This window comes from Rhamphochromis longiceps, linkage group LG20 (assembly GCF_057381845.1).
Source record: "Rhamphochromis longiceps isolate RC_006_pf linkage group LG20, R_longiceps_female_GT1.1, whole genome shotgun sequence".
NCBI lineage: Eukaryota > Metazoa > Chordata > Actinopteri > Cichliformes > Cichlidae > Rhamphochromis > Rhamphochromis longiceps.
In genome coordinates this window covers 24,350,223-24,366,359 of record NC_140576.1, presented here as the reverse complement: position 1 = coordinate 24,366,359, position 16,137 = coordinate 24,350,223, and the positions used below count along the sequence as shown (strand labels likewise).

General features: G+C 40.4%; 1 protein-coding gene across 1 annotated transcript; it reads left to right on the top strand.

The window, feature by feature from the left end:
* The first annotated feature begins 489 nt into the window (after window positions 1-489).
* On the top strand, window positions 490-11,940 carry LOC146645380 (rho-related GTP-binding protein Rho6-like). Its single transcript, XM_085393816.1, has 5 exons — window positions 490-750; window positions 1,169-1,256; window positions 8,534-8,643; window positions 8,737-8,871; window positions 8,999-11,940. Exons 1-5 carry the CDS (start codon window positions 631-633, stop codon window positions 9,242-9,244), a joined length of 699 nt encoding a protein of 232 aa, XP_085249942.1. The 5' UTR covers window positions 490-630; the 3' UTR covers window positions 9,245-11,940.
* The last annotated feature ends 4,197 nt before the right edge of the window (window positions 11,941-16,137 follow it).

The following is a 16,137-nucleotide window of genomic DNA, read 5'->3' as shown; positions in this document are numbered from 1 at the left end:
TGTCAATCCTGTTAACTGCATGGTTTGTTAATTTTCAAGTTCTGCTTATCTATTATTATTTTTATTTTTTTGGTCTAGCCAGGCAGGGAAGCATTTTACACTTTTTTGTATGTATTTTTTTTTAAACACAAAACAAAAAAAAAACTAAAAAAAATTATGCTCTCCTTTTTTAAAATTTTCACATTTTCCAAGCCATCCAGTGGTTTGGATCAAACCCTGATTGGTGGCCCATTCTGGCTCTCCGGACTTATGTTTAACATCCCTGGTCTACTGTGTCCTCTGTTGTCCCACATAAACAGTAAACAAAGTGTCCAAAATAAAAGCAGAAGAACATTCGTTTGTACTATTAAATAAAAGGATACTCGTGGTGAACAAGCTGCTCCTCCAACCCTATTAGAAGATGAGCTCTCGTGCACGGCCCTCCTCCTGCGGCTCGCGCACTGCGCAGCGCTCATTGGTTGGCGCGACAATATAAAGTTCCGCAGTGACTCCTTCACTGACTGCTGCTCAGCCTCACTCACTCACTGCAGGAGGACACCGTGTACGGTGCCCGGCGTCCGAGAGGATTTACCAAACTTTCCCGCATTTGCACTCGGGCTTCCTTTGAAGGTCTCCCTGTTTTATTCCAACATGAAGGAGCGAAGACTCACACAGCCGTTTGTAGGGAGGTGTAAGCTGGTGCTGGTTGGGGACGTCCAATGCGGTAAAACAGCGATGTTACAAGTCTTGGTGAAGGACTGCTATCCAGAGGTATGAGATTTCTGCACACGTCTCATGTGTCTGCAGTCGTTTTAGGATCAATACTGAGGAAAAATCCCTAAAAAATGTCTCATTATCATTCATTTATACGATGTTGTAGATTCTGTTCTGCATATTTTTTGGGGGGTATAATTGGTATAATTATAAATAGTGTGTAAGCTATAATAATGAGATTTTTTTTAGCTCACACACACATATACATATATATAATGCTGCTTACATTTAAGCATCAAGTCATGAACTGATGTGTTGATTTTGTTTAAATGTAAAAAAAAAAAGAAGCAAAATTTAATCTAGAATAATATGTGAGAATATGTTGTAATTTCTTTTCTCACTGACTGATTAATTAAATCTACTTGTTTCTGTGTGTGTTTGTCTTTTTTAAATCTCTTTCTTTAATTGTTTCCAGACTTATGTCCCTACTGTGTTTGAGAACTACACAGCCTGTCTGGAGCTTGAAGACCAGCGTGTGGAGCTCAGCCTTTGGGACACATCAGGTGAGCTCCTCTTCTGTCTACCTTCAATTCAGTGTTATTTTAACTTTTGCGGCTTAGGTTGGGCAGTAAAGTAAGGTAATTTGGTTCACTGCTGGGATAAAGGGTCATTATTGGGAAACTCAGCCAGCCTGGAGTTGGTGAATCGAACCACGTCCCGTGTATTGTTTGGCTTACAGTTTTGTTGCTGTTTACTCAGTCTTCACATTCTGTCAATCCTGTTTTGATGCAGTTAAGCAGCTTTTCAGTGGTGTGAGATCTGCTGAGAGATCAGTGATCGGCAGGTCTGAGCCGCAAGCCTGCCTGGATTACTTTAAGAACATCTGGAGCCAAACATCCAGTTTTGAATCTGAAATCCTAATGAGCCAAATTTAGATTAAAAAGAGACCCGGTTTGAAAAACTATGAAACTGTTATTACGAATAAATAATCCTGATGGCTGGTAGACACGTAAAATAAATCTGCTGGTTGTTGCTTTTTGATCCTTACATCCTTTTTTTGTGATTTCAACATTAAATCATTTATTATCTGTCATAAAAACTGAGAACAATACCAGCTGGCCTGGTGTGTTTCAATACCAGACCAAAACCTTCATATATGCAGTTTACAAAGATATTAGACTAATAAAAAATGTGGTGTTTACCATTCGTGTTCGAAAACGGCCTTAAGTAAATAATCAGTTTAGCAGCTGATTCAATTCCAGCACACTCAGCTGATCATTCAAGCCTGAATTTGCTGGCCTCTGGCCTCAACGTGGACAAAGTGAAGCTATCAATGTCACAAAAGAGTAAAGCAAAAGTAGATTTGATTATTTAGGTCTTAAATATAAAGCACACACCAGAATTTGCTGCTTCTAGTTTTTTTAATGTGATTTTTTTTTTTTTTAAGTTAAGATTTCTGGGCTTGTAGGTTGAACAAATCAAGGTCTTAGCAGATGTTGCCATAACCTCTGTGAAAAGAAAAGAAATCAGCAGATAACGTATCATGAAAACAATCGGTTGTTTCTTCTTTTGTTTTTTGTTTTTTAGTTCCAAATGTTTCGTGTGCTTTGTGCCTCTGGGTTAATGTGCTAACTTCAGCTGACCTTTGAATGTACATAGAAATGATGTAAATAGGATCAATAAGCAAAGCCATCCGGTGCACTACAGATTTATTTCATAACAGCACTGGCTGAGGTTTTGTGTTCAGAGGAAGTTGAGCGGTGCCAGTTGGCCTTCAGTGGGGTTGTTTAACAGGGGGGCGAGGGGGATGCCTCGTCCACGCAGGGGGTGGAAGTCCACACGAGTGTGGATGAGCGCGTGTTTGTGCGCGTCCCTTCTTTACTATGCGTGTAACCGTGTGTGTGCGGCGTACAGTCGCTGTGAACAGAAGGCACCAGTGAGGGATACTGAGAGTAAAGAGAAGCATGACCTCCTCACTGCCTTATGGTGTGTGCTGCTTTGAAAAAAGAGGTCTTATGTAACTGAAAGCAGCACTGAACTAATGTAGGTTTGTGTGTTTGTCTCCCACGAAGTGAAAACTTTCTGGACAGTCACCCTTTCCAGAGGAAACGTTGCATAAGACCGATTTACATTTAGAGCACAAACATAAACACGAGCTTCCCATCTCTCTTTGTTTTGCTTATTAATTCCGCTTTCCTGTTGTCTTTATTCAAACATGTAGAAGACGTTTTCTGATAATGGATTTCAATATTTTCACATTTAACCAAGCTAACTGTTCGGTAGAGAAATGAAGAGTGAGTGTTATAACTTCCTGAAGCACAAATTGGTTCCTCGAGATGTCTTAAGGTATTCGGTGTCCACAGAATTTGATATGTCTTATAAACTAATTATTATCATTTCAGATTTACTGACACTGCCTAAGGAGGAAAAAAAAGAGATTTTTACCCTATTTCTATGTGCATCTTAAGTTTCTTTGCATATGAAAGGCTGTTTTATTTCTGATTTATATTAAGGCAGTCTTATAGTCCTCTTGGTGTACAAAGATGAGTGCAGCTCCCACCATTTGCTTTTTTGTGTGAGAGTAGAGCGGACAGTTGCAACAGCTCCTGTTTGCTCAGCTAAAAGGGTTTCGTGTGCGTGTGTGTGTGTTTGGCTTGTCTTGTTTGTGTGTCCAGGCAGGGGGCTGCTAATGTGTGGGAGGTGGTAGGTGTTGGAAGTTGTGTCCTCTTTAGATATGTCAGCCTCCTCTTTCTCAAGCCTTACATCACCCTGGATAGTTATGTGACGGCCGCTTTGATTCCCTCTGAAAGATAGAGATTGTGTAAGTTGACTTACTTTGCAGCTTTAAGTCCAAAAATTTAGACGGGCTGAACCAACCAAGAGTTCGTTTGAACAGGGTTGCTTCTTGGCAGTAATATTGTTGTAAAACGTTTAGTTATTGACTGTAAAGCTCATCAAGATAACATGATTGTTTGTTTGTCCAGCTGGGGGACTAATAGAAAAATCTATCTTTGCTATAATTATGACCTCTTATATCAGCACAGAAGGCTTGAAGTTAACCTCGGAGGACAGGAGAAGGAAATTACATTTTAGTGTTAGTGTGTGCGGAGTGATTAGGTAGCAGAGGGAAGACAATAGAAAGCGGACGTCCTGTCAGTCTGTTTTTAGCACTTCCTGAGAATGATATAAAAAAAAGTTGCTTTTTTTGGAATTGTAAGCTAAATATGCTTCCTTAATGTCATAATTCACTAGGACAAACAAGGTGTTATACAATGCTCAGGAGGAGGTTTTTATATGTTAGGGCTTTAAGTTTGATAGAGGAAAAAGCCTTCAAATACATTTTAAAAATGTGCAATGATGTCAAGGTATCTGCAAGGGCTAAGAAATCAGAAGATCAACCTTTAATACTAAAGGTATTAAAGGTACTACTCTCCTTTAAGTGAGATTTAAGTGGACAACACAGCCTCTCAGTACAGTGATTGCTCCACAAAAGACTATAGTGAAGCAAATAATCATAATTAAATTGTGGGTACTATACAGCAGTGCTATAAAAGTTGATGTTATTTTGCAGCAGGTGTATGTAAATTCGTATTGTTTTTGCTGGTTTCCATCGAGCTGAGTATTTGAAACTGTGGATCGTGAAATACAGCGTAAAGTTTTGGAGTAATTGTTTAAAAATTTAAAAGAAGCATTTGGACAACTAAAAGTGTTACATTAAGATGGATAACAGTTCCTTATGTAGCAGGTTGAATATAAGGCTTCAGCTAGCAGTAGTTTAGGTTGGGTTAGCAAAAACACTAGATGTAGCTGGGAGGCAGTTAGCTAAAAAAAGACAGCAACAATCCACCTAAAAGCATAACATAAATCTGTATATTATATCTTATTTGTCTATACAAATACCACTGTGTGAGAGTTGTTATGGTCTGTAGTCTGTGGACTCTGTGTTTCTGCTTAAGTTTATTAATATTCTGTGGTTTTGTTTATTTTGGGTTGTTTGTGATCATCTCTAGTGTTTTGTGTCCTCTGTGCTCTCCTTTTCCACGTTTCAAGTTTCTATGTTCTGTCACCCCAATCTGTGTTAAGTTTGCGTGTTTAGAGTGTTGTCGGTGTGTTTCCTGTTTTATTTTGAAGGTCAGTTTCTCTTGTCAGTGTTTCAAGTTTCGCTTCCCCTTGTCATGTTATGTCCAATTAATCCCAGCCGTGTCTCCCTTCTGTCTCACGGTCCCTGATTGCCCTGTGTGTATTTAAGCCCTGTGTTTTCTTGGGTGCGTTGCTGGTTCGTCTGTGTTCTTTTTCTGCTTCATTCTGTTATTTCTGCGTTTCATGGTGGCGTTTTGTTAGTTTCTCCCAGTATAGGTTTTTTAGGCTACATCTACACGTACCCGGGTATTTTTGAAAACGCAGATTTTTCTATGCGTTTGCACCTTTCGTCCACACGTAAACGGCGTTTTTTAAAAACTCCGGCCAGGGTGGATATTTTTGAAAACTCCGTTTTTGCATTTACGTGTGGACAAGAAAACGCAGCGTCAAAGGTGTGCGCCTTTTTTGACGTCACACTGTGCGCCACGTTATTGTTTCGGTGAAATGAATTTCTACAATACTGTTACTGTTAATTGTACTCTCTGCAGTGTTTAAATGCTTACATATACACACACAGTTACTGTTCCTCCACACATAGAATAGAATAGAATAGAATAGAATAGAATAGCCTTTTATTGTCATTGTACAGAGTACAACGAAATTGGAGTGCCACTCCCTTGGTGCAAGTTTCAATAATAAATATAAATGTAAAATATAAAAAGTACAAAAAAAACAATCGTAAGTACTCAAACAATAGTATGTACAATATATACAGGATAGCAGCATTAATATAATGACAGTATGAATAGCAGCATAATATAATGACAGTGACGGTATGGAATAGGTTCAATTGTTTTTGTGCTTATTTACTACGGTGATAGCTCTGGGAAAGAAGCTATCCCTGAATCTGTTTGTCCTGGTTTTATGTGACCTGTACCGTCGGCCTGACGGTAATAGTTCAAACAGTTGGTTGCTGGGGTGAGAGTGGTCCTTGATGATATTGCCAGCTCTGCTGAGGTACCGAGAGTTTGCAGTGACCTCCAGGCTGGGCAGAGAGCAGCCAGTGATCTTCTGGGCTGTGTTGATGACCCTCTGCAGTACTTTCCTGTCTGCAGCTGAGCACCCTGCATACCATGTTGTTATGCCGTACGTTAGGATGCTCTCTATGGTGGCTCTGTAAAATGTCACCAGCAGCCTCTCCTCCAGGTTGTTCCTCCTGAGCACTCTCAGAAAGTGGAGACGCTGCTGGGCCTTTTTAACCACCGCTGTAGTACATACGACTAGGATCTGCTTCTATGCCCCATCTTTGTTTACTATTTCCCACCGAGGCTTCTAGACTTCTGATTGGCCAACATTTCTACACGGTTAGGAATATATCGCCACCTGTTGCTTTGGCATGTTCCTAGCAGCGTTTTCCTTCATTTCTGCGTTTACGTGTGGACGGGATTATTTTTTAAAACGAAAACAGAAAATCTCCATTTTCAAAAATACCCGTGTACGTGCGGACGTAGCCTTAGCTTCTGTTTTTGTTTGTTTCACTTACCGGTTTAATAAAGTTCACCTGCATCTGACGCTTGGGTCCTACTTTCAACCTCCACTCGTCTGCCAATGCAGACGTGACAAGAGTAATGTGTTTGATGCTGTTGAATAATGTTTTGAACAACAAACATTGCAGAAAAATGAAGAAGACGCATATACATTTTTGCAGCTTTGATTATCAGTTGCAGTTCAGTGAGTGGCGATAACAACAGTTACTGCGCTTGACTGAAAAGCTGCTTTCATCTCTTTTCATCCAGAATGGAGATTATTTGAATTCTTCACTACAAAGATAAAGAAAAGTGTTTTCCAAGAATGTTACATACCTTCCAACCACAACCTTCCAACTCTTGCACGAGAATTTATGTTTAGAATTAGAATTTAAAATTAGAATTTATGTTTTTTTTCATTAGGGAATAATAAAGTATTCTGGTTCTGATTGTGATATAGAGATATACTAATTTTACTAACAGGCCATTATTTTAGGTACACATGTTCAGCTGCTTGTTGCAAATATCTAATCAGCCAATCACACGACAGCAAGACGTCAAGATGGTCAAGACAAACTGCTGAAGTTCAAACTTAGCATCTGCTGCAGCTCACAGATGGCAGGGTCATAATTTGGCATCATGAAAGCATGGATTAATCCTGCCTATCATCTGCTGTTTAGTGTTTGTTGTTACGGTTTAGTGGATAATATTTTCTTTGCATACTTTGGGGTCATTAGTACCAAGTGAGCATTATTTAAAAGCCACAGCTTACCCAAGTATTATTGCTGACCATGTCCATCCCTTTATGACCACAGTGCACTCATGTCACAAAGCTTAGATCATCTCAAACTGCTTTCTTGAACATAAGAGTGACTTTACTGTACTCAAATGAGCTCCACAGCCACCAGTGTGTATGTCTTTATTAGAGAACAAATATGTAAAGAGTCTACCTGAACATTTAACCAGGGTTTCTATTTTATCATTCAAAACTCTGGTATGAAAAGTTTTCTATTGAATCATTGAAAGATAGTTGCACTGTCTGACTCACTGAGTTAGTGGACTTTTCTGGAAAATTTCCCATCAGTGGGAAGGCTCCAGGCTTTGTGAAACTCTCATGAGCTTGGCAGGGGTGTATGTGTCTGTTTGTGTTTGTACTGTGTTAATGTGAGTAGGATGACTGTGATGGAACATTATAATACTGTCAGCTGGCACACCGTAGAAAGAGCAGTCATATTTTTGTTTTTGCTGGCTAACAAAATTGAAAAAAAGCTTTCAGTTTTCAGAGATGTTGTTTCGTGCCGAGTGGCCGACTGTGGAGGGTTGAGTTCTTAGGACCGAAGAGCACGACACAAGAAGCAGGTTATAGAAATAAAAAAGTAAAAGCTTTACTTACAAAAATAGGTTCAAGGATGGAAAGTCCAGGCAGGCAGACAAAGCACACAGTCCAGGCAGTGATAAAGTCAAAGTACAGGCAAATTTAACCCCGTAACGACTAATGTGTCATATTTGCTACATGAGATTTTGTGTGTTTTTGAGACTTTTACATCATCATCAAAAAAAAAACTTCAACATTAAATCAACAGTAAATTCAACAATAAATAAAAATTGTGAGATGTAGCAAATATGATACAAATTAAAACTCATATGCTCAAATTAATATTTAATTAATCTAAACTATTGTCAGAAGGTTCAATAAACACTCATTTTTTAAAATTGCATTTTCTTGCCATTAATTCGTTGTTCAGGCTTTGAATGACTAAAAAGAAATCAGAATCAGAACCACAATGTTGCATAGATGTGACATAAACTGCCAGTCTGACATATAACTAGCAGAGGAATGGGTGTATACACTGTGTGGAAAAATTAGTAAAGGTGAGCAAAGCCCCTAAAACAAGCAAAACATTTATTAAAAATGAAAACTGTGGTGTATTAGAACACCATCTTATGCATGCTACCCATTCTTTGCACCTGTGGCAGCTGATCCATTGTGTGCGATGCCTTTTTAAGACAGTGGGGTGCACACATTTGTCAGAGTGAACATGTCCCAGGTGATGCAGCAGGCAGGAAAAGCAGTGCAGGCGGGAGTGACTGGTCTAAAGAGACAGCAGAATGGATCACGAGACGCAAAAACCAAACTAAATGAATGGAGAAGCTCGGAATCCTAAATCTCTAGCTTCCTAAATTGCATATTTAGAAAATTATGGTCTCATTTTGTCAATTCTCTGTCTCGTTAGGTTCTCCGTACTACGACAATGTCAGGCCTCTCTGCTACAGCGACTCAGATGCAGTCCTCTTATGCTTTGACATCAGCCGACCGGACACAGTAGACGGTGCACTCAAGAAGGTATGTATCCCTGCAGTTTGCCCTCATTGATCAGTTGTCTGCCATCCCTCATGTCTATTCTTGCCCAGTTAAACCTGTTTCCTTTATTTGCAGTGGAAAGCAGAAATCCAGGACTTCTGCCCCAGCACTCGGATCCTGCTAGTAGGCTGCAAGACGGACCTGCGCACAGACGTGTGCACCCGCATGGAGCTGTCCAATCAGAAACAGGCTCCAATCTCCCACGAACAGGTTTGTTCCTCATCAACTTTTTGCTCCTTAGTATCTGCTTAAGCTTCTGTCTCCATCCTGTCTACAAGCCCCTCCTTTGTCTTTGATTTCCTCCGACCCAGACTCATCTCTTCCTTCAATTTTATAGGGTTCATCATTAGCCAAGCAGCTTGGAGCCGAGGCTTACTTGGAGTGCTCAGCTTTCACATCAGAGAAGAGCATCCACAGTGTTTTCCGTACCGCGGCTCTGGCCTGCATGAACAAACTCCAACCCACCAATAAGCCCAGCCCAGTCCGGCGCCTCTCCAAGAGACTCCTACACCTGCCCAGCAAGACGGAACTCCTCTCCTCCACCTTCAGCAAGGACAAGTCCAAGAGCTGCTCCATCATGTGAATACTACTAAGATAAATGTGGCAAAAGGACAAACGAACGAGACTGTTGCTGGCTCAGCGGGGGTGCCTGGTGTGCAAGGGAAAGAGAGCAATTATGTGGATTTTTACAAAGCCTCTCTCTCTCTCCTTTGCAGCTTCCTCCTGCAAACTCCTGTCAACCGCTTCCAGAAAAATCACTTTCTATATTCAACTCCAGTGCTGAAGTTTTGATCATGACTTGCCACCAGCATCACAATATCTGCAGAGAGAGAGAATTATGTTTGATGTTCAATTAAACCATGTGCTAGCAGAGCATAACAGGCGCTTTAAGGTGCTGTGAATCGTCTTGAATAAGGTCACTACTGCCTCTTTACCAAAGGAAGGGTTTGTAACTATTACATCTGACTGCATTTAAAATTCTGAAGGCAGTGCCCTTTCCCATCCATCTTTGTTTGAATGTCTGTCTGAGGTCACCGTATGGGCTGAGTGACGAGATTAAATGTAAAATCTGACATCTGACAGGAATTGGTATCAACAGAAATACGGTGCGGGGGATTGAAAATGGCAGGCCTTGGAGAAATTCCTCTCCCAGCTGACCCCTCTTGGTATATCGGTTGGAAATTAAAGCTGACAGTGGAGAAAAGGTGGGGAGAGAGAGGAGGGGTTTGGCGAGCAGAGCGCTCATTTGCAAAGGCAGCGGGAGGACAAACCGAGAGCTCGTCTGAAGGAGCACAATGTGACTCAGCACTCACATGATCTGCAAAACAGTCACGGGTTGGACGTGCTGTGCTTAAAAACAAATAAACAAACACGTGCATGTCTTTGTGGATTCTCTGCCATTACCCATCATCACCCACCACGGCAGTCTTTTGTTCAGTGTTACTAACCACAGGCCTTTATTATGGCACTGATGAATCATCTTACCCTGCTTAATGGATATCGGTTTTTATACATGTTCCAGCATAAAAATGAAGTTGTTCTTGCTGGGCCTTCATCGATTACACAAAGATGTCCTTTTACACAACACAAACTCGATAGATGTATTTTAGTGTACCAAAAGAAATCTTTCTTTTCAAATCCCTCTCCTGCTAGACGTTTAATGACAAGTAGTCCTGGGAGGCTTAGGAGCCATAAACGTGCTTATCAGGGTTCATGAACTCCAGGGGCTGATTTTAAGGGGTATGAAACTGATTAGCAATTTTACCAACAGAAAATTGCCTGATGGACAATGGACTGTTAAAAAAGGAAGACCAAAATTGGGTCATACTTTTCTCCTTCTTTACAAAAATCTTGACACAGGCCTACAATTTCAATAATGAAACCTCCATTATAATTTCTAAGCTGGAAAGGTGGCTAATGTTCATTCTCAATGGGCCCAAAATTGTATAAGTGTGTGGAACATTAGGATAACTCCCAAAAGAAGAAGCCTAAACCTTTTCCTTTTCTTATGACAGCAAATGAGTCTTCTCTTTTTTTACATCCATGCTAGTGGTAGCTAATCAAGCCTTGCATTGATTAGCTACCAATCTTCAAGTATTAAGAGACACTTAAAGATTGCTTGTCTGGTGCTTCAACCATAAAACATTTTCCAGCTTCATGAACTTTCTGGTACAGTATCCGCTCTTTAACTCTTTAAATCTGCCTGCTTATAGAATAAAATGACCGGGTGTGCATCAGAAGTTAGTGAGGGTGATCTCTGCCTATGCAGCTATGCTCGGAAGAACCCAGAAACTGCTCTAAAGGTTGTCAAACCCTGGCTTTATTGATATATACTGAGGTGCTAAAAGTCATCATTAAGGGACAAGGGAGGTTGTCAAATGCCATTTTGATGGGGAAGTTAAGCAGTAGTTTGTCCCAAAAGCTGTTAACAGACTGATTTGTAATATGGAGAAGTTTCTCCAAGCTCAATTCTTAACTAAGTTTCCTTGAGAGAGGAACAGGCTGCTCCTGACTTTTTTCTTCCTCATTTCTTTTTTTATGCATTAGATATATTTGGATATATATATATATATATATATACATTTTCATCCTAATCCGGCCTTTTCCCCCCCGGTGGATGCTTTGTTGTGGCTGTCACGGGTGTTTTTGTAGCTGATGATGTTGTTCTTGTATTCACCGGAGTCTTCTGGCATTAGCTGCTGTTGACAGCTCGGCTAATGGAGGACTTGATGATTTGTAGGTCTGCGCCGAGAAGCCCGGCAATGCGCGGATCACTGGAATTTAACGTGTTGCCTAGCAACAGTGTGAGCAGGGGCAGTTCCTGTTTCTCGGAGAGGAGGAGGGAGGGATCTCTCAGAGAAGGCGCCTGACCTTTTTATTTGTAGCATTTAGACAGAAGGAACAGCAAAGGTGATGGCTGCACATATCGGAGCAGCGGACTGTTGGGGATGTCCCGAGCCGTCACGTGTTGTCTAAAACTTGTCTTTGTAACACTACTGCAGTCATTTTTTTCACTCCTCAGTCCTGCCTGGAACATCATGTCACCCTTAAGTTGTATTTGTCTAATGTACAGCCATTATTTAAGTCTCTCTCTCTGTTTTTTTTTTTTTTTTTTGTATATATCCTTTTAGAAATTCCCCAAAGAATATCAGTGAAGCAAAACTAAATGTTCATGTGAAGTTGCCAATTATTGCTTAAATTATTGACTTGAGTTCTGTACTTGTTAATGCCATACACTAACTTCTAAGTCTTTTACTTAATAAATATGTCTGAAGTTTATTTTAAGTCTGTGTTTCTGTGTTAAGCTTATTAAAGGTGAAACTTTGTTGGCTGTATTAAGTCAGTTTTCTTTATGCAACCTGATATCACAAATCTGTTGGTGCACTCTGACCTTGGACATTTCATCTCATTTAAATGAAAACTTCACAAAAGCTCTTTAACAGGAGCAAGAGCAGCTGAAGAGCTGAAGGATCCTTCTTGGACAGCCATATGTACTGACCAGTGATTATAAAGAAATCCACACCCACCCTGACTGACTCCCCGCTATATCTCTCTACTTTGGTCAAAGTACATCACACTGCACTTTTCAAGGTTTTGTTTAGCAGGAGCAAATGATTATTTGGGTACACTAATCAAATTCCAAGACTGATAGCTTGGCAGCACATTGTCTATTTTGTCTTAAAGATAACCTTTAATATCACTCACTCTTACTTTCTTGATCGAGGACACAATGGCCTACTTCACAGTCATCACAAAGAAATGCGGCATTACAAATAACACCATGCTTGAATGAAAAGCCTTACAAATAGTACCAATGGCAAGGCTGCATTTAAAAAGATTTGTGGACAAAAATGATCAAGTCTAAACAAGGCTCTGGACGTACTGATGAAACATGTGCACACGCTTAAAAACACACATGTCCAGTGCTGCAAGTACCACAATCGTGATAAAGAAAGGTGATTTAAGTGACAAGTATGTATGCAGAAAAGCATCTCTGATCGCACAACACACAAAAACCTTGCAGAAGACCACACCATGTGTTGATCCTCTCAGCCAAAAATAGGAAACTGAGGACGCAATTGCCGTCTTGTTCACCAAACCAGCACAACAGAAGACTGGAAAAATGTTGCTCACTCTATGGCAACATTCAGATCAGTCAGAATTTAAAATAAACAACATGGAAACGGGGAGGGTGGTTAATCTTTTTTTTATATACCTGAAATGTACCCGATTTTAAGATCGCTCCTAGGTGCACAGGTAACCATGTTAGCAAGTCTGTAGCACTTAATGCGAACCTAAAAAACAACTCTATATGCACTGATGACACTGGCTGTTGTAGAAAGCCACTAGAGGTCTTCTGTTCCCCAGCACAGGCCATGAATAATAAGCCTAAACACAGAGAACCACTCCTTGAGGTCAACTGGGTGGTGTGGGGGTTTTGTGATTATAGATTATATGTTTTCAAGCCTTAAAACAACAACAACAACTTGATAACACATGCAGTGTTTAAACCTAAAACAGCTCTTTACCTTCAGCACAACAGGAGTTTTAATGCGTTAACTGCATATTGAACTGGGGGATAGTGGGGAACTGGAAACACAGATAGGCTAAATAAACGTAAATAAACGACTGTCACGTTTTGTTTTGACCACAGTCTGTATTAACAAGCTAGCAAGAGAACATCTATTCAGTTAGCTGAAAAATCTTAAGCTTTGCCACTTTTTATTTAGTAATGAGTAAATGGTCTCTTAGGAAGCAAATAACCAGGATAAGCTTGAACCTATTTGCTAGCATGATGCTGTGGTGTTTCTGCTATAAGGTTAAACTTTTTTAAATGGAGTCATTTCTTAAATAAATTAACCCCCTGCTATTTCAGTGGTTTCCATTTCTTTTGCCTTTCCTTGTTTACACAAACCATCCTCCGTGACCTCCACCTCTAAATTTGCTTTGTCTTTCGCCCGGCTGATATTGGCCCTTATCAGAATCTCCTTGGCTGCGTCCTGCTCTCCCACTGATGATAGGACATGGATGAAAGGTCTGAATGTTTGCAATGCCTGAGCTATCACACACAGGATACAGCATTAACTTATCCAGTACAGTCAAGGCAATTGTGGGAATATTCTCTGCACCGGCAGCTTCAGATAAATTTCATCTCTTGGCTCCTCCAACATTGATTTTCTACAACAAGAAATGGAATAGCGGTCTGATCATCTTTTGGATAAACAGGGCTGCCAGCCAGCCTGTCTCCCTACGACACTCCCTTCTCTTATCTTTTCCTACAGTTTCTGTCTCTCTGTTTTTCTTCAGCACATTTATCAAAAAATTTGCCCATGTACATTACATGTCTCCGCAAATCAGATAACGGTCTGACAAAAGCGTACTCAGCCTGTCATCCATGGCAGGTTGCTCGAAGGCATGATTATTCTTTAAGATCACAGTCACGGCAGGCATGTGGTCTTTTGACAAATACTGCACCTTTGTGGATTGCGAAATGTAACTCCTGAGCTGGTTATACTGCAGACTGCCATTAAAATGATAATTGAACAAGTATGTGAATAGACCTACAGGGAATCTTGTGTATAACTTTGATCATACTTTCATGTCTGACTGTGAAATATGAAGCTAGACTAGAAATAAAGCCATATAAAAGCTATATAGTAACAGATATAAAGCATTTGTTGTAAACACATAGAAAGGACTTATAGTTGATTATCTGTTGAGTCGTGCTCAGTTGACACATAAAATATGAACGTTGTAGCTTGTATATTAATGTAAAAATTTTAGATATAATGGCGTAAATAATGTGAAATAACCCATGTGAGCAAAAACTTTACCATGAAGACATGTGGTGCAGCTGTACCTTAGTAGGCTTCCAGAAGGTGACCAATCAGAGAGAAATAAGTTTTTATAGAACGGGATTTCAAGGGAAAGGATCAGAGACTCTGTAGACTCTCAACAAAAGGCGACATAGTTTCCATAAACTGCAGTTCATCTAATGGCCACTTGAAACTGGCTCCAAGCTCGCTATAGTCTTATCTTACAATTTTGTGTTCAACGCTCTGCAAATGATAACTTTTGGCTCCAAAAAACCCCAAAATGATAGAAATCTAAATACTAAAACTGAAACTTTAAAATCCGATGACGAAGGTATGGTGGTTGTGTCCATCATTAATATAATACAGTCTACGCTTTAGATAAAAGATGAACTGAGAAGTTGTTTAAAGTAGAAAAACAAATATTTTCGGTAGGGATCATGCAAAGCTACTCTAGTCCCAGGATATTGAAGTTTTAATTTCTTTTTACTTGGCAGTGGATAAAAGCAACAAAAAAAAAAAGCTGATTTATTGATCAAATTAACTCCATCTTCTATGCCAGCTTCTGAAAAACAATCCCTGCTTGGAAAACAGATTTGTGCAGCCCAGAAGAGGCACATGTGGCACTGACATATTTGATGTAAACTAATGAACAGGTCAGCAGCAAGTGATCTGTGCAGTCTAGACATTTGTCCCTTCCTCTCATGATGGATAGGAGCCTGCAGCACAGACGGTGAGACTGCCTAGGACCGGGATCGGGATCCAGAGGGAGGATGACTGAGGGAAGAGCGCTGCCATCTGAAACCCTCTTGAGGAGCTGGAGAAAATGGTCGCTTGTGCAGAGCGTCTCATTACTACACAAGCACATCATCTATCAGACATGGCAGTGCAGACCCACACGAAACACACACGTGTTGCAGGTTCACACACACACACAAACTATTGCATACATCTTGCACAGCAGCAGCAGAAAAGGAAGCTGAGGAGAGAATATGGGTTGGCAAAGCTATGCTGTCTGATTGCTGATGAGCTATCTGCACACTGACATGTAGGTTACGTTCTCTCTGTGCAGTGAGCTTTGCCACAGCTGCTCTGACGGTCTCGTAATTCCTGTCTCAGGATGGAAAATGGGGTTGCAGTCGAAGGCTCAGCTGGATGAGGAGCAGAGGAACGACTGTCCTACATGAGCGACCCTCTTTTTCAAACTAGCACACTGCTATATCTGCTTAATCCATGAACTGTAAGCAATAGTTTGATACTTGGGAAGATGAAAACCACTTGCAGCAAAAGTTAACAAATCAACAGATCATAGGGATAAATAAGTCTTTGCCTACCACCTGGGTCTAGACACATATATTTGCCAGAACAGAAATGAACTTAAAACAAGTACTTAGTATCTTGGTTATCCTTTGTCAACCACAGTTTGTGAGCCTTCCAAATTCCCATCACATATATGTTTATATCTGTCATCTCTTCTCTGAATAAAAGAACAAACTAGCAGTCCTGGCACAGCTGCAAACATGAGAAAAATCAGAGCGGATTTTTTTCTGATTGTGCAGGACTTTGTAATGCTTCATGCAATCAGTCCATCTCTGTGTGTCTGATTTTGAGTCCAGAGCTGTTCTGATGTGATGGCTTCACGCAGCTCTCGGCCTGTTTGTCA

Bases quoted from the DNA above. Each gene is read 5' to 3' on its own strand.
- LOC146645380 (XM_085393816.1), top strand. From the start codon at position 631: ATGAAGGAGCGAAGACTCACACAGCCGTTTGTAGGGAGGTGTAAGCTG. The intron at 1,257-8,533 runs GTGAGCTCCTCT...CTGTCTCGTTAG, and splicing joins CAGCCTTTGGGACACATCAG to GTTCTCCGTACTACGACAAT. The intron at 8,644-8,736 runs GTATGTATCCCT...CTTTATTTGCAG, and splicing joins TAGACGGTGCACTCAAGAAG to TGGAAAGCAGAAATCCAGGA.